This window comes from Phascolarctos cinereus, unplaced genomic scaffold (assembly GCF_003287225.1).
Source record: "Phascolarctos cinereus isolate Bilbo 61053 unplaced genomic scaffold, phaCin_HiC Scaffold_2;HRSCAF=192, whole genome shotgun sequence".
Taxonomy (NCBI): domain Eukaryota; kingdom Metazoa; phylum Chordata; class Mammalia; order Diprotodontia; family Phascolarctidae; genus Phascolarctos; species Phascolarctos cinereus.
The window spans coordinates 143,957,582-143,982,826 of record NW_027555625.1 but is presented as its reverse complement, the minus strand read 5'-3'; the positions used below and the strand labels follow the sequence as shown (position 1 = coordinate 143,982,826).

Below are 25,245 nucleotides of genomic sequence, written 5' to 3'. Positions count from 1 at the left end.
CCCAGTTCCCCCTCTCATGAGCTCATATATGAACAAACAGAAGGATGAAAATAGTTGTTGTTATTGTGTTGTTTCAATGGTGTCCCACTCTCTGTGACCCCATTTGGTGTTTTTTTGTTTTTTGGCAAAGATACTGGTATGATTTATCATTTTCTTCTCCAGCTCATTTTTTTTTTTAATAGACGAGGAACTAAGGCAAACAGGTTTAAGTATCTTGTCCAAGGTTACACAACTAGTAATTGTCTGAGGCCACATCTGAACTCAGGTCCTCCTGATTCCAGGGCAGGGGCTCCATCCACTGTACCACCTAGCTGCCTGAAAATAGTCAGTAGCATAACCAAATTTTTGAAATATATCAATTTGACTTGGTTGAAATAGGCTATTTAATCTTTATTAAAACAAAACCAAAAATCCTCCAAAATACCATGTTACACCCATTAAATTGGCAATGATTTAAAAAAATTCAAAGTTGCTGGGGCTGTCGAGAAACAGGTACACTATTACATAGCTGGTATAGCTGTAAACCGGTGCAACCTTTTTAAGAAGCAACATGGCAAAAAAGAAGAAGAACTACAGAATTTTACTTATCTTTTGACCCCAGTGATCCTATTACTATGACTATGCCCCAAGGAAGTTACTGAAAGGAAAAAAAAAAACCTTATCACTACAAAAATACATATAGTAATTTTTAGTAGAAAACTGGAACCAACTCATGTGTTCAATAATTACAGAATGGTTGAAAAATTGTACAATCTTATAAAAATTGCTAGGCCATAAAAATCAAATATCAAGATTAAAAATACAAATTATTTTTAACTCGTGAATATAAAATTTTGGTGTAAAAAAATCCATACCTCAAATTAACTAACACTTCTAATTTGTGCATCCATTTTCCTTTCGATTTAGCACTGATTGCCACACACAGGTTGACTTTCTGATAGTTCAGTGTCTGGTTCAATACTTAATTGGGGATGGATGGGTGTGAGCAGAGGAAGCAATGATGCTTAAGTATAGGGGTGCTAATGAGGCTGTGGTGTTGCAGGCAATAGGTAGAAGGCAGGTAAGGGAATTCTTACTCTAGATTTCCTCCACCTCCCAGTTCATGGACTCAGATGTTTCTCCTGGAAGATGTCAGGTACAACTGTTCTAATAACAGCTATCATTTATATGGCGCCTACTATGTACCAGGCACCGTGCTAAGCACTTTACAGTTGTTATTATTTCATTTGATTCTCACAAGAAACTTTGGGGGGCTAGGATTATTATTTTCCCCCATTTTACTGGTGGGGAAACTGAGGCAAACAGAAGTGACACCCATGGTTACACAGCCACTAAGTATCTGAGGCTGGATTTGAAATTAGCACCTCCTGACTCCAGGCCAGGCACTCTATTCACTGTGCCCAATCTGCAATCTAGATAACTATCCTCTTTGGAATGGGTTTCAGTTTTAGCTCTTGATATTTAGCAGTCATAGGACCTTGGACAAATCAATTAACATTCCTTAGCTTCATCTATAAATCTATGTGCCCTGCCTATCTCACACGGTTGCTTCGAGGATTAAAGTATCAGCAGAAGTATTTTTAAAACTTTTGGAAAAAATGGATGATTTTGATTATATTAAATTAAAAGGTTTTTGTACAAACAAAGCCAACATAACCAAGATTAGAAGGCAAGCAGAAAACTGGGAAAAAATTTTTAGAACCAGTGTCTCTGATAAAGGTTTCATTTCTAAAATATAAAGCAAACTGAGTCAAATTTATAAGAATACAAGTCATTCCCCAACTGATAAATGGTCAAAGGCTATGAACAGGCAGTTTTCAGATGAAGAAATTAAAGCTATCTACAATCACATGAAAAAATGCTCTAAATCACTATTGATTAGAGAAATACAAATCAAAACAACTCTGAGGTACCACACCTATCAGATTGCTCCTGAGTAGCTATCATATTGGCTAACATGACAAAACAGGAAAATGATAAATGATGGAGAAGATGTGGGAAAACTGGAACACTGATGCATTTTTGGTGGAGTTTTGAACTGACCCAACCATTCGGGAGAGTAATTTGGAACTATGCCCAAAGGGCTGTAAAATTGTGCATACCCTTTGATCCAGCAATAGCACTTCTAGGGCTGTATCCCAAAGAGATCACACAAATGGGAAAAGGACCCACACACACAAAAATATTTTCAGCAGCTCTTTTTGTACTGGCAAAGCACTGGAAATTGAAGAGATGTCCATCAATTGGGGAATAGCTGAACAAGTTGTAGTATATGAATGTAATGAAATACTATTGTGCTATAAGAAATGATGAGCAGGCAGACTTTAGAAAAACCTGGAAAGATTTGTATGGTCTGATGCAGAGTGAAGTGAGCAGAACCAAGAGAACACTGTACACAGTAACAGCCACACTGTGTGATGACTGACCTTGATAGACTTAGCTCTTCTGAGCAATGCAAAGATCTAAGAAGACTCCAAAAGAGTCATGGTGGAAAATGCTATCCACATCCAGAGAAAGAACTTTGGATTCTCAATGCAGATGGAAGCATACTATTTGCTCTCCTTTTCTTCTGTTGTTTTGTTTTGTTTCTTCTTTCTCATGGTTTCTCCCATTACTTCTAATTCTTCTTTACATCATGACTAATGTGAAAATATGTTCAATATAAATGTATAAGTAGAGCTTATCTCAGATCCCACGCTGTCTTGGGGAGGTGGGGAAGAAATTAAAAACTCAAAATCTTACGGAAGTGAATGTTGAAAACTGAAAATAAATTAATTATAAAAAAATAAAAAAGATACGATCAAACAAAGTAAAAAGAAAAAAAAACCTCTTGGAAGAGAATGAGCAAATGCCTTTTCCAGTTAAGTTTTGAAACTTGAACTAAGCTTTGAAGGAAGCTAGAAGGCAGAGGTGAGGACGGAAAGTGCTCTAGGCATGTAGGTCAGTAAAAAGGCAGAGCTGGAAAAGCCAGTGCCACCAGATCAGAGTGTGTAGAGGGATATAAAGTAAAAGAGCTCTGGAAAGGTAGGAAGGGGCCAGGCTGCAAGTCAATTTAAAAGCCAAATAGAGAATTTTATATTTGTTCCTGGAGTTGAGAGGGAGTCACCGGTAGTGACCTGGTCAGGACTTTATGAAAATAGATTTGGCAAGTGTGTTGGATGCATTAGGAAGGGGAGAGACTCAAGGTAGGGAGGCCAATTAGGAGGCTATTGTAATAATCCAGACAAGGGTGACAAAGGGAGATAGATTCAAGGGACACTGTGGGGACAGTACTCACTGGATATGTGGGGGGAAGGAGGGCGAAGGGTCAAGGCTAACACTAGGATAAGGCTCTCAAGAGAAACAGGGAAATTTGGAAGACGGTAATTTTGGGGGAAAACATTGAGTTTAGTTGTGTACATGCTGAGTTTTAGAGACCCTCAAGACATCCAGTCTGATGTATCTAACAGGCAGTTGGAGATGCTTGAGTAGACCTCAGGAGAGAGACTATGGCTGGCCATAGGTAACTGAGTATTAGAGTTGTCCATCACCTGCTCACCCAAAACTAAAAAGAAATCACAATGACAAGGTCTGAAGGGTAAAGAAGATCTGAGTATGAATTCTTCTATTGACTGAAAACCTGTATGACCTTGGGATACTTCCCTTCTCTGGGACTCAGTTTTCTTATCTTTAAAAACTGGGCTTCACTAGATGATCTTTAAGATACCCACCAAATACAGACAATAGGAGTGAGAAGGAGGAAGAGAAGAAATCAAACCCTCGCTGAGATATGCAGTGATCTGCCTCATGGGGTCAGTTCAGAGATATTATTACTTCTACTATTGTCTCATACAGTCAATTCTGAGACATGATTACTCCTATTGTTAAAAACTGTAAAGCTTGTTAGAATGTATAATTTATAGGTCCTTAATCAGTATTCAAGCCATATAACTTATGCTATCATTTCTTTTATAGAATCAGAGCTAAATTTTCCTAATTAAAATACATTTCTTTAACTTCATATAAATCAAAAAAAATAGGAAAAACAAATCAAGAAACTCAGCTGACCAAAAATCCATCAAAAACTAATAAAATAAAAGGTTTTAAAAACTTGCTTGTCAGGATAATTGCCCCAATGCTTCACTTGCCTAATGGAGATTTGGCCTTCTGAGGTCTTTAAGAACCAGGCAGGCTGCTTTCAAGGTAGAGAGGAGGGGGAACAAGAGGATGAGGGACATGGAGGGAGGATTGGAACTAGGGCTTTGGAACTGACCCTGTAATTAGGAAGTGGGGAAAAATACTACTAAACTCTGAGATTCTCATTGGTCAGGAACAACAACAGTAGTGAAAAAACAAAAGTCAGTCAACTTTACTATTTCTTGCTAAACTAATTATTTCCTCTAGAATACTTGTGGGGTTATTCTACTGCACATCTGTCAAGTTAGACACTACATTAAAACACAAGAGGTAGCAATCCCCCTGCGACACAATCTAGTCCAAGACCATCTACTTTCTCTTTGACAATGAGTATTAATGGAGAAGATGTGCCTCCCATTGATCTGAGAGATTAGCCACTCATTTTGAAAAAACATTTGTATTAAGCCAAAAACTTACTTCTGGGACCTCTAAGTTATTTATTCGGCTCCATCTTATAGAAGTCTTATTAGCAAGTGAGACAAAGACCAGAGGACTGTGTTTATTTGTAATAACAAAATGAAGTTCCATTTGAGAAATTAAAAAAATGTTCTAATATCACTATGAAATGCTATTAAGTATGCCTGGATTACTCTGATGAACTCTGCTGTTACTTTCCTGCTAATAACTAATTTATAAAGTGCCTTCCTGGTGCAAAGTTAGTGTGTCTCTACCTTTTGCCACAGTTAAAAGGCAGAGATGCAGTGGTTCCAAGTCACTGGATAGTTGCTCTGTTTTCACTTTAGGTAATTGTTAAGCCATTAGCTTATGATTAATTGGTAAGGGTAAATTTTAATGCTCCTAAAGAAGGATTCCTAAAATCTTAATGGCAATTCTGAGTACACAAGGGGATACAGAGTGGTTAGAGTGCTGGGCTTGGATTCAGGAAGACAGGAATCTAGGTCCTGACTCTAGGTAAGCCAGTTACTCTTGGGCCCACTTCCTCGTCTGTAAAATGGGGATAATACCTACCTCATGGGGCTGTTGTCAAAGAAAATATGTTAATGCTTTGCTATGCATTTTAGGCAAGTCTGCCAGAAGCACTTTTATTAACATTCTAAAAACAAGCATTTTCTAGCTTAAAAACACATCTGAATTGGTACAGTCCACCAATCATGCCCTCAGACATTTCCAAGATATCCAAGACAATTTGAGGTAACATTTATAGGGATCTGGGGGAACAAGGAAAATGTTTTGGTATAACATTCCAGAACTACAGTCATGATCTTGAACTACTCTGTTTTTTAACTGACTACTCACTTTACAGATTACAATGATTAAAAAGATTATAATCCTTTCTGAATGGGGGAAAAAAAGGGCTCTTCCCTTAGATAGGGCACAGGTCATATAACCAGGGAGAAGGCCATAAGCCTAACAAAAAAAGTGGTACTCTGTTGCACAAAGTTTGGTTCTTACCCTTAACTATTTCCTTAAGAAAGGCCTTTTGTTTTTGACCTAACCCCTCTTCCAAAAGTCAGGAAAGGGTTTTAGGCTGTGGAAAGCATTATTTCTTAATATTTTTAGCTGAAATAAAAGGATTTTAGCGCTTCCACAGTGTAGAGCTTAAATAAGTGTGTGTATTTAAAGTGCTTTGCAAACTTTAAATCACTCCATAAAAGTCATCATTATTAATCAATTGCTGGTCAATTCCAAGTTGTCTCTAACAAATATTAACTCCAAGAGGTCAAAGACTTGTACATTTTCTTCTATGTATTCTACTACCAACTAGTACAATGCCTGGCACACAATAAACGTTAGCACCAGTGTTACAGGGAAGGTATTGGGTAAAACAATGGTTCCTGTTTCTTCAGCAACTTGAGTCTTACTTTTCCCACAATTCTGCGTGATAGGTGGTGTTAAGCAATATCAGCCTTATTTTACAGATGGGGTAATTGTGCTCCAGAAAGGGTGATTTGCCAGAAGTCACAGATGGATATCGGTGAAAGGTTTAGAAAAAAATCACATAGAACTGCAAGGGGCCTTAGATGTCATTAGTCCCAAGCGCCTCGTATTACAAATTAAAAAACTGCGGCCAGAGAAGTTAAGTGAGTTACTCATGGTCCCAGAGACAATAAATGTCAGAGTGGGATTCAAACTCAGGTTCTCTGATTCCAAAAGTAGCATTCTTTGTACTTCACTTTCTCTCCTTTTTCTTTATAGTTGACCGTGCACCAAAGAATTCAGATTTTCACAGCTGGGTGGGGGTGGGGGGATGGGAGGTGGGAAGAATCTCATTTTCCTCTGGGAAATGGAGAAAGCGTAATTTTCTCATCAGTGAGCTAATCTGACAGAATTTGAACCCAGGTTCTCTGACAGCTAGTCTTTTTTAGGGCAAGCCAGATGAGGTCAACTGTTCAGCACAAATGTTCACTGCCTGTGACCTCTGTCCTTAAATAGCTTAAGGCACAGGAATCCTAAACACGTCCACAAAGCCCAACCCAAAGAAAAAACCCTGGATGCAGCATCAGCTCCTCCCCTCAGAAGATCCAGCAAGCCACCCTGGTGAAATAGTTTACACAACTCCTCTTTAAGGCAAAAGAACTCCCTCCCCTCGCTCAGACTTTGCAGAGCAGCCAGCCCGAGTTGCACGCGCACAGTCTCGCGCCTGCCCGGGGCTGCACCCCGCCCCTTCGCCAGCCCCGCCCGGCCCGCTCGCCCCGCCCACCCCTCGACTCTCGACTCTCGACCCTCGACCCCGACCCTGTCTATGCTGTCTCGGATCGCAAACTCTGGGAGACTGCTCCACGGTTTCTGGCCTCGCTTGACTACTGGTATGATGGGAGACTCAGTCTCAAAAGTCATCAGGCGCGAGGACGCCTTACCCGGCCGCAGAGAGCCGCTCAAAGTAGCAGGTAGGGACTAGGAGTGTGACGCGCGTACTGCCGCGCACGCCCGCTGCTGCCCTCCCTCCCGCTAATCCACTCCTGGAGGAAAAAGCGGCGCTGGGCTACATCCCGGGCACGTAACGTGGAGTACGGCGCAGGCGCAGAAGGGAACTACAACAGGCAATGGGGGCGGGGAAGAATGTGGAAATGAAACAAAGTATAGGTGGGGGGGCTACCCTTTGTGCTAAAGGCCTGGTGGTAGTTCAGCGGCTTTCTTCTTGTCGGTCATTTCCTCATATTTCTTTTTCTCCTAGGAGCCTAAAGCATTTCAGGCATGTAATAATAATAATAATAATAATAATAATAATAATAATAATAATAACTAATAGTAGCATTTTTATCACTTTAAGGTTTGCAAAGCTCTTTGCAACTATTGTCTCTGTCCCCCATTCCTGGAATACTGTCCCTCCTAATCTTCCGTCTCCTGGCCTTCTTTAAGCCGCAGCTAAAATCTTACCTTCTACTGGAAGCCCTCCCTAACTCCTCAGTTTCAGTGCTTTCCCTCTGTTAATTATCTCCTTTTTATCCTGTATATATTTAGCTATTTGTTGTCTCCCCTATTAGATTGTGAGCTCCGTCATGTTCATTCATAATCCAACCACATCTCTTTATTTTGGCTATAATCATAGGGTGCAAAGACTTTTGTCAAGTGCATTGCTAAAAGCCGAGCATGCTTATATCTGTGACATATCTATGGTGGATTTACCAGCCTAGCGCTGGTGTTGAAAATAGTCATACCTCACTCAACCCGAAGTTCCCCACCATGAAGAAAAAACACTTCTCAATCCTCTAACCATTTACTTTAAAGTATAAAAAAGTCCCAAAAGTACATACAAGCAAGCCAAAACTTCAACACTGACCTAATTAAAGAATATCTAGGACTTCTCACTTTCAGACTGATTTGTGTGTGTTTCACATTTATTGTTTCTCTATTGCATACAAATATGTTTTCAACTGTGTTAAGTACCCTGGGATTACACATGCTTTTGAGGCATGAATCCTAGGGTATAGCCATATATTAAAGCAAATTACTTTCTCCCCCAAAATGTATCATAATGCCTTACATTAAAATTTTTGAGGATGGAATAGGCTACCTGAATCTCTAATCTTGGAATTACTGTTTGCTAACTTGTCTTGATTTCATATGAAAATTCTGATTTGTTTTGGAATAGTCAGGGTGGTAATGTAGAAGTGTTGTGAAGCCTGTAGGAAATATTATTCATTTATTACTCAGAAAAATTGACTGCAAACATTCCTCTCTATTAAAAAAAATCCCTAATAAACTCTAGCACACGTGTTGGTTACCTTTTGCTCTGGTGCTTACCTTAGCTATTGGCTTCCACAATGCTCTCAGCCTTGGATTGTCTATTCCTGTGTTTCTGTTTTGTATAAGTAACTGGGCTTCCTGTCAAGCTTGGGAGAAATGACACATAATTGGTGAAAGAATGCTGAGACAATGCCTTATTCCTGTGTAAAGGGTAGAACTTTGCGAGATTCTTTGAGAAAAGATACACTTGGAAGGACTTTGGGAATGGCATGTCCATGTTTTCCACTTTGCCTCACTAGACTTTGAAGACTTTCTTTTCGGTCATATTGGGTCCTGTCTTTGATCTGAAGCTGAGATCTCATCTCACTCTCAGCTAAAGAGTTCATTCATTTTGTGTATTTTTTGGTATATTCTAATATGTAGAACTCTGGTTTCTGTTTGCTGTTTGCTTAGATCAGACTTGTACGACTTAGCAATAAGTAGGGGCCAAAATTAAAATAGGCTAAACTTCTTCCGGGGAATATAGGTTTTTAGCAGCTCACTTTCTACTTAAAATTATCTAGAGACAGACTGATGATGGTTGTTTGCCAAGTGTCATGTGACAAACAGGAGAGAGTGTGCAGTGGCAGCTCACCTGCCAAATTACATAATGGGCACAACAGTGACTAGTGTAAGGCTGGTTAAGAGGGCAGGGGCAGAGCATTCCTTGCATCTTTACCTTCTTTTACATCCTCTACATTTTTCAAGGGCTGCCCAAAATCCTTTGGCATGCTGCATGTTGTGCATTCCTGGCTTAGATGAACGAGTGTACTTGCTGCTCATTATTTGTGAGGGTCTTTTGTGTAATCATTGTTTGGTAGAAAAGAGTTAAACTGGTAAGTATGAGTTAAAAGGCTACCCTTCCTCTTAAGAGCAACTGGGGAAATAGCTTTTCTTCTGAACCCCAAAAAATCATACTCCAGAACCAGCAATATCTGGGAGGAGGAAGAGATAGTTATAATTCTGGACTGATACCCTTCTTGGACATAGCTGAGGGAAGGAATAAGTGCCCTAACAAGGTCTTTCTGCTTCTTTCAAGGTAGAAACAATAGTTTAGAATAGGAATTGGCCATGTCCAGAGATGTCTAACTATGTCACCTACAACCTGTACCTCTACGTTAGATACTCCATGTGGGTGTGCACAGGCACACAATATCTTCCATGTGTTTTCTATATACATATATAGTATGTATATCTCTGTGTATATATATGTGTGTGGTATATGTATGTATATATACATAGATATTTATATAGAAAAATATTGTCTGTTCTTTAGAATGTGAGCTCCTCCGTAGCAGGGACTGCTTTACCTTTCTCTAGAGCCTGGCATAGTGTCTGGCATAGAATAATGCTCAACTGGTAGGATTGACAAGAATTATTCATTTAATTTGTTTTGTCTATTAAGTCATGATGTATAAATACCTTATAGTTTTTATGACACTAATGGTAGCCTCAGTTTTAGCCTCATACTTTTTTCAGTCATGAGCCTGGCATATAGACATGTAATATATGCTTATGGGTTTATTGATTGAAAGAAAACTTCTGCCATTCAATAAACCACTGACAGTAACAAAGTCCTGTTCTCCAGCCCCTCTAGGTAAGAAACCCAAACTTTCACACTAATTTAGTATTGATCTCCCATTTCTCTTCAGGCAATTTATAATGGGCCAGATCTGACAATGTCCGTGGAAAGTAACTGCATATTGCTAGGAATGGATTGAATTGCTCTATGTGAAAGTCTTTGGACATCTGTTGGCCCTAGCATGAATATTTGAACTTTTGGTCGATTCCACTTTTCTTTCCTTACTGTTCTGCTATTATAATGATTCACTTGATTTCCTTTGTGAAGGCAGTTTAACCCTGTTCCCATTCTTGGTTATGTAGAGGTGCTTTAACCCTTTGAGATAGAGGAAGAGGAGGATTCATACTCATTCAGGTGAATGAAGGGGTTAAAAAAGCTTAAGGTAATGGCCTGTAGCATTCTCAAAACACCTAGAGTTTATTTTTCATTAAAAAAACCACCTCATTTATCGTAGATTTTTTCTCAAATAAACTTACAGCTAATGGAAATTCTCTACATTGACTCTTTTATGTGGCTTTTTCTTTGTATTTGGGAAACATTACCATTCAGTTGATCAGGGACTTATATTCTGGTGATATCAATCAATGCTACTTTGCATTTTTTCTTGGCTCCCTTTCAATACCCACTTTCTTGCCTTTATATTCTTACACTACTTTTACTCTAATTCTAGTCTTTTTTCTTCCTTTTCCCCTCCTGTTCTTCCTTTTCTGAACTTAACTGCTTTGTATGTATAGTTATTCTCTTTATATATATATTTTTAATGATCAGTATATGTATTTGTATATGTATATACATATATATATGTATATATATATGTACGGTGGATATGTATATATCTACTGAAGAGAACGTGAGCTGTCTTTGAGGAAAGACTATTGTCTTTGTATTTGGTAGTCTTGTTGCCTAAACAGTGCCTGGTATATCATAGACACTTAATAAAAGCATTTTGATTGATTTCTTTTGCTAAGTTCATCCAAGTTGACAATGTTCAACCTTTAAGAAATATTTAATACCTATTGTATGCAAAATATTGTTCAACTTTAAACATTATTCTTTTTTTATTGTTCTAGCAAGTTGTCCATTTTCCCATTCTTTATCATATCATTCTTTCTCTTAGCTATTTCAAATATGTTTCATCTTACTTTCTTGTTTTTTTTTGTCATGTACATTTTTTTCCCAAATTGCTTTTGTAATCAAAATCTACATTTTGACATGATTTTGAAATCTAATTTTAGAGGAGGGAATTGGAATAAGTTAATCTGAGTCATTTTACATTTCATAAATATTTTTGCAGTGGTATCATTAGTATAGGTAGGATATCTTTGGAGACAAATTTCGTTCACATTTACATGAAGGATATTGTTGACGTTTCTTTTATTTTGACTGATACACACACACACACACACACACCACACACACACACACACACAACACACACACACACACACGAAATAGTTTTCCACATAGGACTATTTCTCTTTCTGATTAATTTCTAGTTTCCATGAAGCATAGTTGTTATCAATGCTGCCTCTTCATTCCTGTCTTTGATCATGTCACTCTCTTAATTTTGTTATCTTCCTAAAACACTCCTTTAGTCATGTGAATATTAAGGTTAAAAAAAAAAAGCCAAAACCACCTTTAGTGATTCCTTATTGCCTGCAAGGTAAAGACTAGATTTTACCTTAGTGTTCTAGGCCCCCTCCACGTGTGCCCCATCCTGCCTTTCCTGCCTCATTTCTTATTCTTCACAACAAGGACCCTTTACTCTATTTTATCACTGTCTCTTGAACACATCTTACACTATTTAATCTCTTCATTTTTGCTCCTTCTGCTTTCACCCTCATGGAACGCCCTCTTCCATCTTTTCCACGTACACAAACCAATCATTTACACAGTGCTTCAGAACCCACCTTATATCCTGCTTTCTGTTTGAACATTTCATGAGTGCCTTACTCACTTCCCTAGCCAGAGGTGATAACTCCTTCCTCTGAACTCCAGCGATTATTTTTGTGACTGGTTTGCCAAATGATTGTTTATTGCCTTGGGCATCTTTTCTATTGTTGTCTTGAACTGTTATTTAAATATTTTTCTGTTATTTTTTCTAGCACCTCTTTAAGATTATAGATTATGGAACAGTTGCTTATCTGCACTGGGGGAAAGGAATTCCTCACCAGGCATCCCCTACCTACACCAGTGAATACCAAAAGGAACAAACCAACAAACCTGTTATTTTACTTGGCACATGTTTATATGCTGTGTCTCCAATTAGTATGCAGACTCCTTCAGTGTGGTGTCTTCTGAAGGACAAAGGAAAACTAGATTAAATATATTTTCTTACTTCAAGGAATTTAAGGTTTAACTAAGCCTAGGAAAAATACAAACAGGGTGAAGAATTGGATGGACCCTCAACTCAATTCTGTGGTAGTCCTGAGATAAATTGATATGGCACATCCTCCATCCACCCTGCAAAGAGAAATGATTAGCTAGTAGCATTCGCTGCTGAAAGGTGTAGCCACCAGTGATATACATCTCATTCTTTTAATAGCTGGTATCATGCATTGGATTATTTAAACTGCAAGCCTTCAGGCTGCATACTAATCATAATAGCTCACGTTTATATGGCACTTTAGATACATTTTGTCATTTGTTTCTCAGAATAACCCTGTGAGGTAGATACTAGTATTATACCCATTTTGAGGATGAGGGAAGTATTTCAGGGTTTAATTTGTTTAGTCCTGTGGCTCCTAAGTATCTCAGGTAGGATTTGAATCTAGGCCTTTCCAACTTCAGGTCCGTCACTCTTTCCACTGCCCTGCTTCCTCAACATAAAATACCTGGGACTGTGGCATTTAAAAAGGTTTGAGAGACATAATTTCTGGGTAATTTAATCATTTTATTAATAATGCCAGCATTTTAACAAGAGGAGATCATTTGACTTTCTCTTTCTTAGACCAGAGACAATCACGGTTTATATGTGTCCATTGGAAGAAGGGCATTCTGAAGGTGTCAATCAGTTCTGACTGGCTAACAATTAATGAGAAAATGAATATTACAATGAGGGGCTGGACCTGAACTTTGATTAGGTCATTTACTTCCTTTTTTTTTTTTGGTTTGTTTTTTGCTAGGCAATTGGGTTAAATGACTTGCCCAGGGTCAGTTAAGTGTCAAGTGTCTGAGGCTGAATTTGAACTCAAGTCCTCCTGACTCCAGGGCCAGTCTTCTATCCACTGTGTGATGTAGCTGCCCCAGGTAATTTACTTCTTAAGTTATCCCTAGCCTTGGCCAATTTGTTCAAAGAATTTATTCCCTACCCAAGCCTGAGCAGAAAGTAGTTTCACCTTAGATTAGAAGTCTGATCTAGTTGGGTAAAGTAGCAATACTCAGAATGAGGTGAATGTTAATCCTATCTTCTGTCAGCCCTGTCTTTGAGAGATTGAACAAGGAAACAGGACAGGGAAAAAAAGCTGGGGTCTCCCCAGTTTTAATAATTGGCTATTAATATGAGAGAGAAATAATAATTCTCTCACGAGCATATTTACTTTTTCTTTATGAGCAGAAAAGGTAAATATGATTAGACATGGGGAAAATTCTGATGGATACACAACTGGGCTTTGATGCTGTTAGTCTGAAATAAGATCAAACCCGTTAGTGGAGAAAAAAGGTGTTGTTAATCAAGAAAAAGCAGGTCTCGAGCTTGGGTTACACATATATCTGCGTAGATGGATATCCACCAGGAGGACTTATGGAAAGGTCTTTATGCTTTTAAGAGGAAGAAAGGCCTGTGAGGAGCAAGGCCTGGTCATGAGGCCCCAGCCAACGTTGGCAATCTGAGCAAGAAAGCACACTTCAGTCTGGCTGTTTTACCCTTCATGATTTAACTTCCCATAAATCTTAAGGAAAGAGGCAAGGACATTTGGTAGCTGTGGCTGACCTAAGCTAGTTCTGTTCAAAGGATAAAAAGATTCCAGGCTGGAAGCCCCCTCCCCACCATGCACTCTCCTGCCCTCCCAATTGAGCCTCAAGAGTAGGAATGCAAGGATATTGCTAGGATTGTTCAGAGGAACAGGGATTTTTCTCACTGTCAGGGTGGCCTTTTGACAGAGGAGAGAATATTACATTTGATGTATAACAATATTAGAGTTAATTTTCCTGTCAATACCAGTCATTCATGATTAATTCTGAGTGAATTTCAATGAATATGTGTGTATGTGTGTGTGTATATATACGTGCATTCACATACACACACACACACACACACACACACACACATACATATACAAAGTCTTACTCTTAAGTGTCAAGTGAAGTTTTGGAAGATCCTGAGCTAGCTGTGCTAGGTTGCTGGTGGAGGAATAGGTTCCCTCTAGTGAGAGGGGAAGGATCACAGGAAGCCTTAGATGTTAGGTGGGAAGAGAAGCAAAGGTACGGGGAACTCAGTCTGTCAGAAGCTAAGAATTTTATTTTTTTTATCTGATGTGTTAATTATTAGGTACATTTGGCCCAACCTTGATGGGCCAAAGGTTATTGACAGTGTTATGGTGAGAGTAATAAGACTTAAACTACACATAGTATTAGAGTATATTTTTAATATTAATTCTGATTATAGATACTAAACAAATAAAATTTCGAGAAGAGAAAAATTACAAAGCTTGTTGGTATAAAAGTAATTCTCAGTACAGTGACTAGTAGAAATTTTTTTTTTGCCATTTGTTTTGGTTTTCTTCTAACATAATAATTCTGCCTGTCATTCAGTGTGTCAGGCTAACTTTGTTGTAAGTTGTATTTGATTATAACACTAAACACTCAGTTATCCATTGTTCTTTGATCATATTATCTGCTTACAATTTAAAAAAAATTATAGTTAACTTTTGTGTTGGCTTTCTTTTAAAGTCTAAAGCATTGCTAGATCTAAGCACAAGATCCAAATGTCCATAAAATATCCAGTTGACCTCCATACGTTTTGTGTTTCATCATGCCTTTTAAAAGTGGAGCCTTCTTATACCTTCCAGTTTTCAACCAGTCTGAAAGTATATCTTCCTCTCATTGTACTCCTCCACCCCCATCTCCTTCCAATATTTCAAGAGTCAGCTCAAATACCAACTTCTTTTTATAGCAAGGCAGAGGGTGGTACAGTGGAAATAACATTAGGCTTGGAATGAAGTAGCCCTGGATTGGAATTTTGCCTCTGCTATTTGGTAGTTAGTTATAGGACCTTTGACAAGCCTTCTTAAGAGAGGGATAATGATTATACTGCTTCTACTTTAACTTATAGAATTTTTGTGAAGAAAATGCTTTCCACAGAAGTATCAGATATTGTCATGAAGATAAAAATGATCTTTCCTTAATCTAAACTTAACATTTTTTAATTCTTTTAGGCATATACTGGTTATTTTGTAGGGTTCAGGTAATAGTATAGATTTAGAGTTGAAAGGGCCGTGAGAGGTCATTGAGTTCAACCTTCATATATTATATTACATTATGTTATATTATATTACATTATATTATATTACATTACATTATAATTTGTAATTTACAAAAACAAAACAACACATTTACAAAATAATAAAGTTGATTCCAATTAAAAGTAATTTGTAATTCATTCATGTATATATCTTGTTGTACTTACTGGACTATAAGCTTCTTGATATCAGGGGTCATCAGTCAATTAGTGTTTATTTTTACCTTTTTTCCATGCTTCACACAGTGCATTCTACTAAATGTTTGTTGAATGAATGGGTGAACATATTTGTGTGCTTGGATATGTAGAGTTTGTTTTTTTTTTAAATTTGTGAAAAACAGTAATAGCTGCTAGGAGCTCAACCATTAGGTCACACATGTCTAATGTGTTAAAAGCTAAAATATGTTCAATGGATGTTTTTGTGGGCGAAAAACCTAGAGACATATTTAATAACTTAGAAGAAAATCAAAGAGTTCAACAAGTTAATAGCAAATCGAAAGGCGGTGTGGTGTGAAGAGTATTAGTCCTAGAGTCACCTGGTTCCAAATCTCACTTCACACACTTCCTAGGCAGGTGTTTTCCTCTTAACAAAACTGTAAGATTTATAGTGTAAATATTATTTTCCCCACTTTAAAAATGGGGAAGGTAATCTCTGAGAGTTTAACCCATTTGACTTAAAGTGTAGTATAAATTTAAGTTTTTATTAGTATAGCAGTCTTAAATGAACATACCATTTATATTCCCACTCCCACCACTTCTGTGAAATTGATGATGAGCATGAGTGGAAAGAGGCTGGTTTCATTGAAAATTGCCATACCCACAGAGAGAATAGAACTTTAGATGCTTGTGCCTATTACTGTCTTCAGCAGTATTTGTTGTTCCTGCTATTTCAAGAAATTTAATTGGCTAATGGAACATATTGCTGCCAAAGAAAATTTTTTATAGCATAAGGAGGACAGAACTTCAGAGTTGGAAAGGACCTTAGTGGCCATTGAGGCCAACATGGATCTGAAAGAGAAACCCCACTTCAAGATATCTGAAAAGTGGTCCATCTTGCCTTCACTTGACGACTGCAAATAAGGCGGGACCAGAGGCAGCCAGTCCACTCTACTTCTGTTTAGTTTATTGCTAGGAAGTTTTTCCTTCTATTGAGAGTAAATATATGTTTTTGCCATTTCAATCCATTGCTCTTAGTTCTTCCTTCGTGCAGCTAAGTAGAACATGTGTTTTCTTTGAGACAGCCTTCCAAATACTTAAGGACAGCTGTCATGTGTACCCCTGAGTCTTTTCTGCAAATTAATTATCTTCGATTCTTTTAACTCATCCTCCTATGTCATGATCTCCAGGACCTTCTCCAGGCCCATCCTGGTGGCTCTTCTTTGAATACTGTCCACCCTACCAGTGTCCTTCCTGAGAGAAATGATTATTAATAACCACTTATTAATATGGGGAGAGATCCAGAGTTTTTTTGCTTTCTATTTCCTCATTCAAAGCCCAGTCCTTGTGAAGGATAGGGCTAACAATGGGATATTTTCCTCAATCTTGAGCTGGACCTTACCCAACTGGGAGAGTTTATTTCTAGTTAAAGGGTAAAGAGAATCTAATCTAGCTGGATTCTGGCCCATTGTTCTACTCTGGTAGGACTGGGTAGAGAATAAATCCTTTTGCCTCCTTTCTGGAGGCAGAATCATCTTGGTGGGGATGAATCTCTTTGTGTAAAAGTGTTGACATGATTGGAGTCAAGTTTACTATACCCTCATTAGAAAAAAAGCCCACCTTATTATAATATTAATTCTCTCATTAATTGTTAACCAATCAGAGTAGATTTCCATCTGTCAGGGACAACCACTTTTCCAAAGGTATTTAAATATTCGGCTGACCTCCAGGTCTTTGGTTTCTGAGAGAACCACTTGCCTCAATTTATTGATTATCTGCTAGCCATAATTTAAAAAGTGATTATTAATTACCCAGAAACTCTGTCTCTCTGGCTTTTCTTTCATGTCATTCCTAAAATGTGGCACCCTGAATTGAACATAATAATAATACTTACATTTATGTAGGGCTTTAAAGTTTTCAAAGTGCTTTGTAAAAATTTTCTTATTTTATCTTCACAGCAACCCTGGCAGATAGTTACTGTTATTATTCCTATTTTACAGATGAGGAAAGAGAGGCAGGCAGAGGTTAAGTGACTTGCTTAGGGTCATATAGCTAGGATGTTTCTGAGGCAATACCTGACATCAGGCCTTCCTGATTCTAGACCTACCACTCTATCTGCTATTTTACCCAACATAATATTCCAGATATGGTGTGAGTAAGGGAGAATATAGGTAGTAGAAGATGTCAAGGATTGATACATGAGTGGTCTCTCCTGGTTGTTTAATGAAAACTTATTAATCCTTTTCCCCTCTTCCTAAACTTTAGATCCATAAGACTATCACAGTATTGCCTGGGACAGTAAAAAGACTAACTTTTAAACAAATATACCAGTAATTAAAATGAATGTTGTCTTTAGAGTAATCACTTTGGAAGACTGCTTAATTGCAGTGATGATGCCATTGATTAGAACATTTTTGCCACTTTTTGGGAATTGTCTTTTAAGTCCAATTAATGTTATACTCAGGAAAATAAATTTCATTTCTTTATAGCATATCTTATTTTTAATGATATTTCTTAGCTTGATCAACCAACTTAATCACTAGACTTGGTTTTCAATGACTTTAGGCTGTTTTTGCAAAATGAAATCTCCCTCTTAAGGATAATGATTTACTATTCTTGAGGATATTCAAAGAATATACCGTAGACACTGAAGTCATTATCATCATCATACTAACATATAATTGGAGGTACATTAATAAAACCTCACAAGTCTCGTTGCAATGATCTTAGCACCATAGAGCTGGAAAGGAAAGTAGAGCTAGTCCAGCCCATTGATTTTGTAGATGAGACCCAGAAACATGAAGTAACTTGCCCAAATTTAGTTATATAGCTTGCTAGCAGAGCTGGGACTAGAACTTTGGACTCTGGGATCCCACTCTAATGTGCTACACCTTTTTCTTAGGAGGCTGCCAGAAAACTTCTGTGATCGATCTTCACATTGACATTTGCAAAAATTAACATGATGTAACATTAACTTTAATACCTCTTCTGGGTTGTTTCCTGAACTTTCCCTCACAGGTTGGAGTCCCCTGAGGATGTCTATTACCTCAGGTTCTATTGGTAAAACCTGTTGGTGGCCACTCCTGATACAATATACTGCTCATGAACCCACAATAGTGTGCTTAACATTAACAATTAGCCAGTTGATTTAGTTAGCCTTTAGAAAAGTCTTTTTTCTAAGGTAGTATAGTAAAAATAGTTGATATAAACATTCCCCTTTAGACTTGTGGTATACTGTGCCACAAACACCTCCAGCATCTGTGGGTGGTAGCAGGGTATGGCTGTATGCTGTACATTTGGCAAAGGGTTACTCACAACTCATGGTACTGGGAGTCTTTTCTTTGAATGATCCAGTCTGGTGGGAAGCACACTCAGTTGGGTTCTCAAGGTTTGCTTCTTTTTGATTTGATAGGTAGTATTCCTCTCTGCTGTGAGGGGTCATGCGCCTTGAAGCTGCCCTCTACCATGGGTGACTATTTACTTTCGTCTGTCCATGGTGCATGAGCCTCTTGCTCCTGGATAGATGCATTTTCTCCCACTGCTGCAATAGCTCCCATGACTTGGATAGGAGAGAAGGGAAAAAGTGTTCTCTCCTCCTGCCATTTACATAAAGGCCCAAGGAGCATGACTGATTCTCTTAGTTACAAGATGTTTTCTTTCAGTGGCCAAGGCCCTTTGTGGAGTTTTACAAGCGTAGAGACTTACTCACATATTGTAGTGGGGTTGTGGGAAAACTCTTTACCATCTGCTTTAGAGTGCTTGTGATTACTTTCTGAGCCCTGCTGACCACATCAGTTGAAGTTGGGAGGGAGACTCCTTCCCTTACTTCTGTAATATTTCAGTTTTAAGGATGCTGTTTGTTTAAGCCCAGGCGGTATGTCAGATTTGATTCCTATTTTTATCTTGTACTTTATTCTAGTAAGATGCTCTAGCAATGAACGTCATATGGTGGAAAAAGCATCAGCCTTATTCTCGTAAGACTTGAGTTTGAGTCGTTATTCTGTTGCTTACTAACTGGGTGACCCTGGACAAATGATTTGACCTCACTGAACTTCAGTTTACTCATCTGTAAAACTGCGATATCAATACTCATCTATCATGTAAGCTTTAGGGTTGCTGCGAGTAAATACAACTGTCGTGAGTAAACTTTAAAAGGTCACGTGTCCATGGGATAGAAGGCGTGGTGGATGGACAGAGAGCTGGCACTCAGGCCAGAAAGGCCTGGGCTTAAGGCCTGCTTCTGACACATATTGACTGCATGGCCTTCAACAAATCCCTCAACTTCCCAGAGCTCTAGACAACTTTCTAAGAGCATGAGTTGCAGAGAAGGTGCTGACCTGTATTGTTAGAGGGAGTTTGCTCATCTGAGAACTCCCTGTACCAATGAAACCACAGTTCTTATCCCTGTCTTTGTGTAAATGTGAACTAGTATTGTAAGAGCTGTGCAATATTAATTAACCCAAACTTCAATTAAAAGAATAGAGTTTACATAGGCATTTAATCCTTATGTTATGTTTTCATTCAATATAGACTATTTGTATGGAGTGGTGTTCCACTACTAGAATAGTTTAAGAAATACAGAAAAGGACAAGGAGACAGGGAAATAAAGCAAACTCTTAATCTTCACATTCCAACTTCTTTTAGTTCTCAGTCTTTAAGCATATTATTTTTGTGTTTTTTTTCTCCTTACTACTTCTTTACTGTCCTAGAAAATAATTTCACCCAATAATGTAACTCTGGGTTGTTTTAAAGTCAGTGACATAAATCTTATTGACATCTGTGCTCAGGGTCCTAGCATGCATTGATTCTTTTGCCATTATAACAGTATTCTAAAAAATTATTAAATACTGGTTGCTTCAATCTTACTTTTCCAGAGAGAAGAAGGCTACATCTTTCCCTGAGGTTCCCTGAACTAACCTTTAGGGGTTGGGGTTATCTTTCTTTAAAATGCAGTTGATAAAGCACTGGGCCTGGAGCTAGGAAGACCTGAGTTCAAATTTGGCCTCAGATACCAGCTTTGTGACCCTAGACAAGCCACGTAACCTCTGCTTGCCTCAGTTTCCTCAACTATAAAATGGGGATAATAATAGCATCTACCTTGCAAGATTGTGAGGATCACATGAAATAATGTTTCTAAAAGATGCTTAGTGCAGTACCTGGCACGTAGTAGGTGTTATATAAATGCTTATTGCACAACATCATCACCCCCCATCCCTTATGCTCTGATGGCACTTCGTGCCTCTTTTCATTCAGTCAACAGCATTCAGCAAATATAGGCAGAGATACAAAGATGTGCGTTCTATATTATTTCAGTTGCTATTTCTGTATTGCTGTATTCTAAGTTGTAGAACAGCTTGGTGTTTCTATATTGTTTCATTGATAGTTCTGTACATGTCTTATTTGCCCTCCTAGACTGCAAGCTCCTTGAGGACAGGGACAGCTACTTTTTGATCTTTATCTCCTGTTGCTTACCATGGTTCTTTGCACAAAGTACAGGTTAGTGTTTGTTGAATGAATGAATAAATGAAAACTGTTTGTTTAGAAGAAGTGCTCAGAGGGAAATAAATGATACTCTAGGCATAAATAAGGGTAATATATCATAATCTACATGGGGAAAATCAGGACACATCAAGTTGACTTCCTATTCAAATAGTTCTATTATTTATCTGCAGTTCTATTATTTATCTGCATAATTTGAAAATAATGACTTCATTTAGAGTTGTTAAAAAGGGAAGCAAATATCAACCTGTCAGGGGATAAAAAGATAAGAAAATTGGGTAATCATCGCTATTTTACTCAGTTACTTATATTTTCTTCTTATTTGTTTCCAACTTTTTTGCTGTTCTTTGTAAAGAAAAGGTGGGAGAAAAGAGGTTACTATTCTTATCAAGTATCTGAGCCCTGGAACTTCATTCTCACTTAACTTGTGGTCTATTTCCTGGGGCACCAGAGAAGACCTTTGCCTTAAGTCCTGGTGCTTTTTTTAATTCATGACTTAAAATTAAAAAACAATTCTAAATTTAACACTAAATAAAATGGACATTTCCACATACAAAGTAAAACAGAAGAAGAGGATTATACATGAAACCTCATCTTTATTAGGTACAATTTGCTTTTTAAAAAAGTATATTATATATTTAACAACCTGATTGGGAAGAGAAGTGGTACCCTTCACTCAAGGATGAACATTCTCACACCTGGCCATATCCTTTATATCCCAGTGATTCTGAAGCCATGTAGTTCATCACCCAAACCCCGTTCCCCAACTCCCACCACCTGATCCTCATTCCCATCCTCCTTGACCCTCCCACCAGAAAGCTTCAACCACATACCATCCACCTCTTCAACTGTCCTCTGTGGAATTTCTGTTTCATAGGCAACAAACTTCTCTTCATCCTAAGTCTTTTCCTCTCCCAATGCTTCCATCTACTAGTTCTTACTGAAACCTGACTTCTTTCTGATGGCACAGATTCCCTGGCCATTCTTTCCAGTTCTGGCTGCACCTTCACTCATTCTCATCAATATACTGGGGAATTGGAATACTCTTTGTTCCCCAATGCTACTTCCAGTTTCTCTCTAATGTCATCACTTAGTTACCTCTTCTCCTTTGAGGTTCATGCTATTCATTTCTACCACTCAGTCAAAATCCTGGTAGTTGTTGTCTGTTGACCCTAGGGGTCACTCCCCTTCTTTCCACAATGAGTTTGGTACATGGCTCTCAATTTTTCTCTCCTTTCCAACTCCTGCCCTCATACTAAGGGGTTTCAACATACATATTGACTCTCTCTCAAACACCTTAACCACTCAATTCCACAACCTACTCATTTTCCACAAGTTATTCCTTCACCCTGGCTCAGCCCGCACAAAGATGGTCATATCTTTGATCTTGGCCATCAGTCACAGATGTACCACCTCAATGTTCAACAGTTCCTTATCTGACCTTAATCTATTGGTTTTTCACCTCTCTATCTGCCTTCTCTTACAATGCTTTAGTTTTCATCCACACCATGACCTCTGGTCCCTTGACCCCTCAGTTCTCTACCAGGCTCTCTCTTCTGTACTAGCCACTCTCTCCTCTTCTTATCATTTTGACCCCTTGGTGAATCAACTCAACTTGACACAGTCCTTCTCCCATGATTGCTTAGCCCTCTAATCATTTTGCCAATCACACCTTGCCAAGCCTCAGTTTTAGATCACTCCCACCATTTGCTTTCTTGGCTTCTACCCATGTGTTTTCTGAATCAAGGTAGAGAAAATCATGCAGCTGTTCTGACTGGGTTCACCACAGATTTATGTTATGGGCTCTCACTGCTGTTAGGCAGTCCTTCTATACCTGCATCATCAACTTATTCCAATCTCAGTAGTGGCTCTGCCAGATCTTTTCAGCCATCCTCAAACTTCCCATGGCTCTCACTTCTTCTCTCTCTCAGCTGAGAACTTTGCCTCTTACTTTACAGAAAAAAATTACGGCCATTTGCCGGGAACTACCTTTTCTCCCTTCTTTCTTGTCTCCTATCACTCAGGTGTCTTCTGTCACTTTCTCCTCCTTCTCTCCTTTCTCATTTGATGGGGTAGCCTTATTCTGTACCAAGGCCAACACCTCTACTTACATAAGCAATCCCATTTCAGTCCATCTCTGCCAGCAGATTGCCCCCCCTCCCCACTTTATCACTTATTTTTCCATCTTTCCCTCTCTACTATCTCCTTCTGTACTTCCTGCAAACATACTTATCTCCCTGCATCCTGAAAAAACTCTAACTTGATCCTTCCATCCCTGCTAACTATAGTGGGCAATCTGCTGGAGAAAATGGGATCAAAGGTACAAGTGATATGAGGGGAGGGAAGAGGGAGCCCCCTGAGAAAGTCCTCAAATTTGGAGAGAAACTTAGCTGAGTGGATGAGAGGAAGGTTTTATTCTGAGAGATCTGAAGAGAGACGTTCTAGAAAGCCTAGTTGTGAATGAAAAACTAGGATGCTGGCCCAGATATTGAGATTAATCAGGGACAAAAAAGAGAACTTAAGTAAACTTCTGTCACTGGACCTTTTTTCATCTCTCTGTAATTTCTCTTTAGATAATCTTTTCCATTCCTATTATCCACTCATTTATAACTTTCATGCAGAGGACTCCCAAATCTGTATCTCCAAACCTAATCTCTCTCTGGTGATCCAGTCCTATATTTCCAATTGTCTGCTTACCATCTCCTTTAGAAAATAACCCATCTTAAATTCAGAATATTCAATTCATCACCTGCTTTCCTACTCCCTAAATTTAGGGAGTTTTGAAGAAAGAAGAGAAGGTTTTGAATAGCCATTGCTAATTAAAACTAATATACTGGCTCAGACATTGAGATTTATCAGGGACGTGAAGAGAACTAGGGAAGAGTAAAAGGATTTTAAAAAAATATCAATAAGAGAGGAGTAAAAGGATTTCCTTGCTGCAGGGAGGGCTTAGGATACTAAGATGTTGGGGGAATATGTCTATTCTATGCACAGGCTGAAGCCTATGCAAATATCCAGGAAAAGGGGGGCACAAGGGAAATTGGGGAACAATGAGTGGTTCAGTTTGACTGAAGTTTAGAGTGCAGAAGGGGAGTGATGAGTAATAAGGATGAAAAGAAAAGTTAGAGTCAAATTACGAAATTTCTTGCCTATTATGATAGGTTAAGGAATTTTTGTTTTATTGGATAGGCATTTGAGAACTGGGAAATTTTTGAGTAAGAAAGTTATATGATCAGATTTTTGGCTTTAGATAAATTTTGGTACAGGAGGAATAGAGATTTATTAAGCACCTACTATGTAAAGCAGCTAAGTGCTTAACAAATATCTTATTTGATCCTCACAACAAATCTGTGAGAAGGTGCAGTTATTATCTATGTTTTACATTTGAGGAACCTGAGGCAGAAGTTAAATGAATTGCTCAGTGTCACAACAGCTACTAAGTGCTTGAGGCTGGTTGAACTCAACTCTCTCTGACTCCAGGCCTAGCATACTCTATCCACTGCAACACCTAGGTGCCTCTAGGTGTGGAGGAGAGGAGAGGAGAGGAGAGGAGAGGAGAGGAGAGGAGAGGAGAGTCAATGTGAACAAGCATTATTAAGTATCTGTTACACACCAGGCACTATGTTAAGCACTGGGGACACAAAGAAAGGCAAAAAACCAGTTCTTGCTCTTAAAGAGCTGCAAGGCTAATGGGGAAGACAATATGTACACAGCTATCTATCAACATAATATATACAGGGTCACTTGGAGATGATTTCCGAAGGAATGCACTAAAGTTAAGGAGGACTGGGAAAGGCTTGTTGCACATGATGGGACTTTAGCTGAGTTGAAGGAAGCCAGGGAAGTCAATGGCAGGAGATTTATTGTGAGTTCTCAAGTAAGGCGAGAGGTGATGCAGTCCATAACTTCAAGGTGGTGCCATCAAAAGAAATGGAAAAGTTAGAAGGAGGGACAGAAGGGGAAATTGATGATTAATTCAGTTTTGAACACATTCCTCGCTTATTGGTGGTGCTTTTGCCAGCTTGTCTCTTCCCTGTATTCTTAAGGTGATTGGTTATTGTCATTCGCTTGATATAAATAGTTTGAGAGATAATTGATTAGGGAACCTGGGTTCTCACTCCGATTCTGACTTTGTGAACACTTAGAGGAGTTAAGAAAATGTAGTTTCAGTCCCTCAGCTGCTTTC

The 25,245-nt window shown here is 38.5% G+C and overlaps 1 protein-coding gene and 1 long non-coding RNA gene across 3 annotated transcripts in view; one reads left to right on the top strand and one right to left on the bottom strand.

Moving 5' to 3' along the window:
- The window catches only part of LOC110210100 (uncharacterized), a 100,652-nt gene extending 92,187 nt beyond the window's left edge, over positions 1-8,465 (bottom strand). The window contains exon 1 of the long non-coding RNA XR_013484607.1: positions 8,383-8,465. This is a non-coding gene — a long non-coding RNA (uncharacterized LOC110210100). The remainder of the gene's footprint in view (positions 1-8,382) is intronic.
- The window catches only part of MSRA (methionine sulfoxide reductase A), a 521,222-nt gene continuing 502,777 nt past the window's right edge, over positions 6,801-25,245 (top strand). For both annotated transcript variants that reach the window (XM_078149656.1, XM_020988881.2), the window contains exon 1: positions 6,801-7,025. In XM_078149656.1, coding sequence (XP_078005782.1) covers positions 6,881-7,025 — 145 coding nt within the window. In that variant the 5' untranslated portion in view covers positions 6,801-6,880. The remainder of the gene's footprint in view (positions 7,026-25,245) is intronic.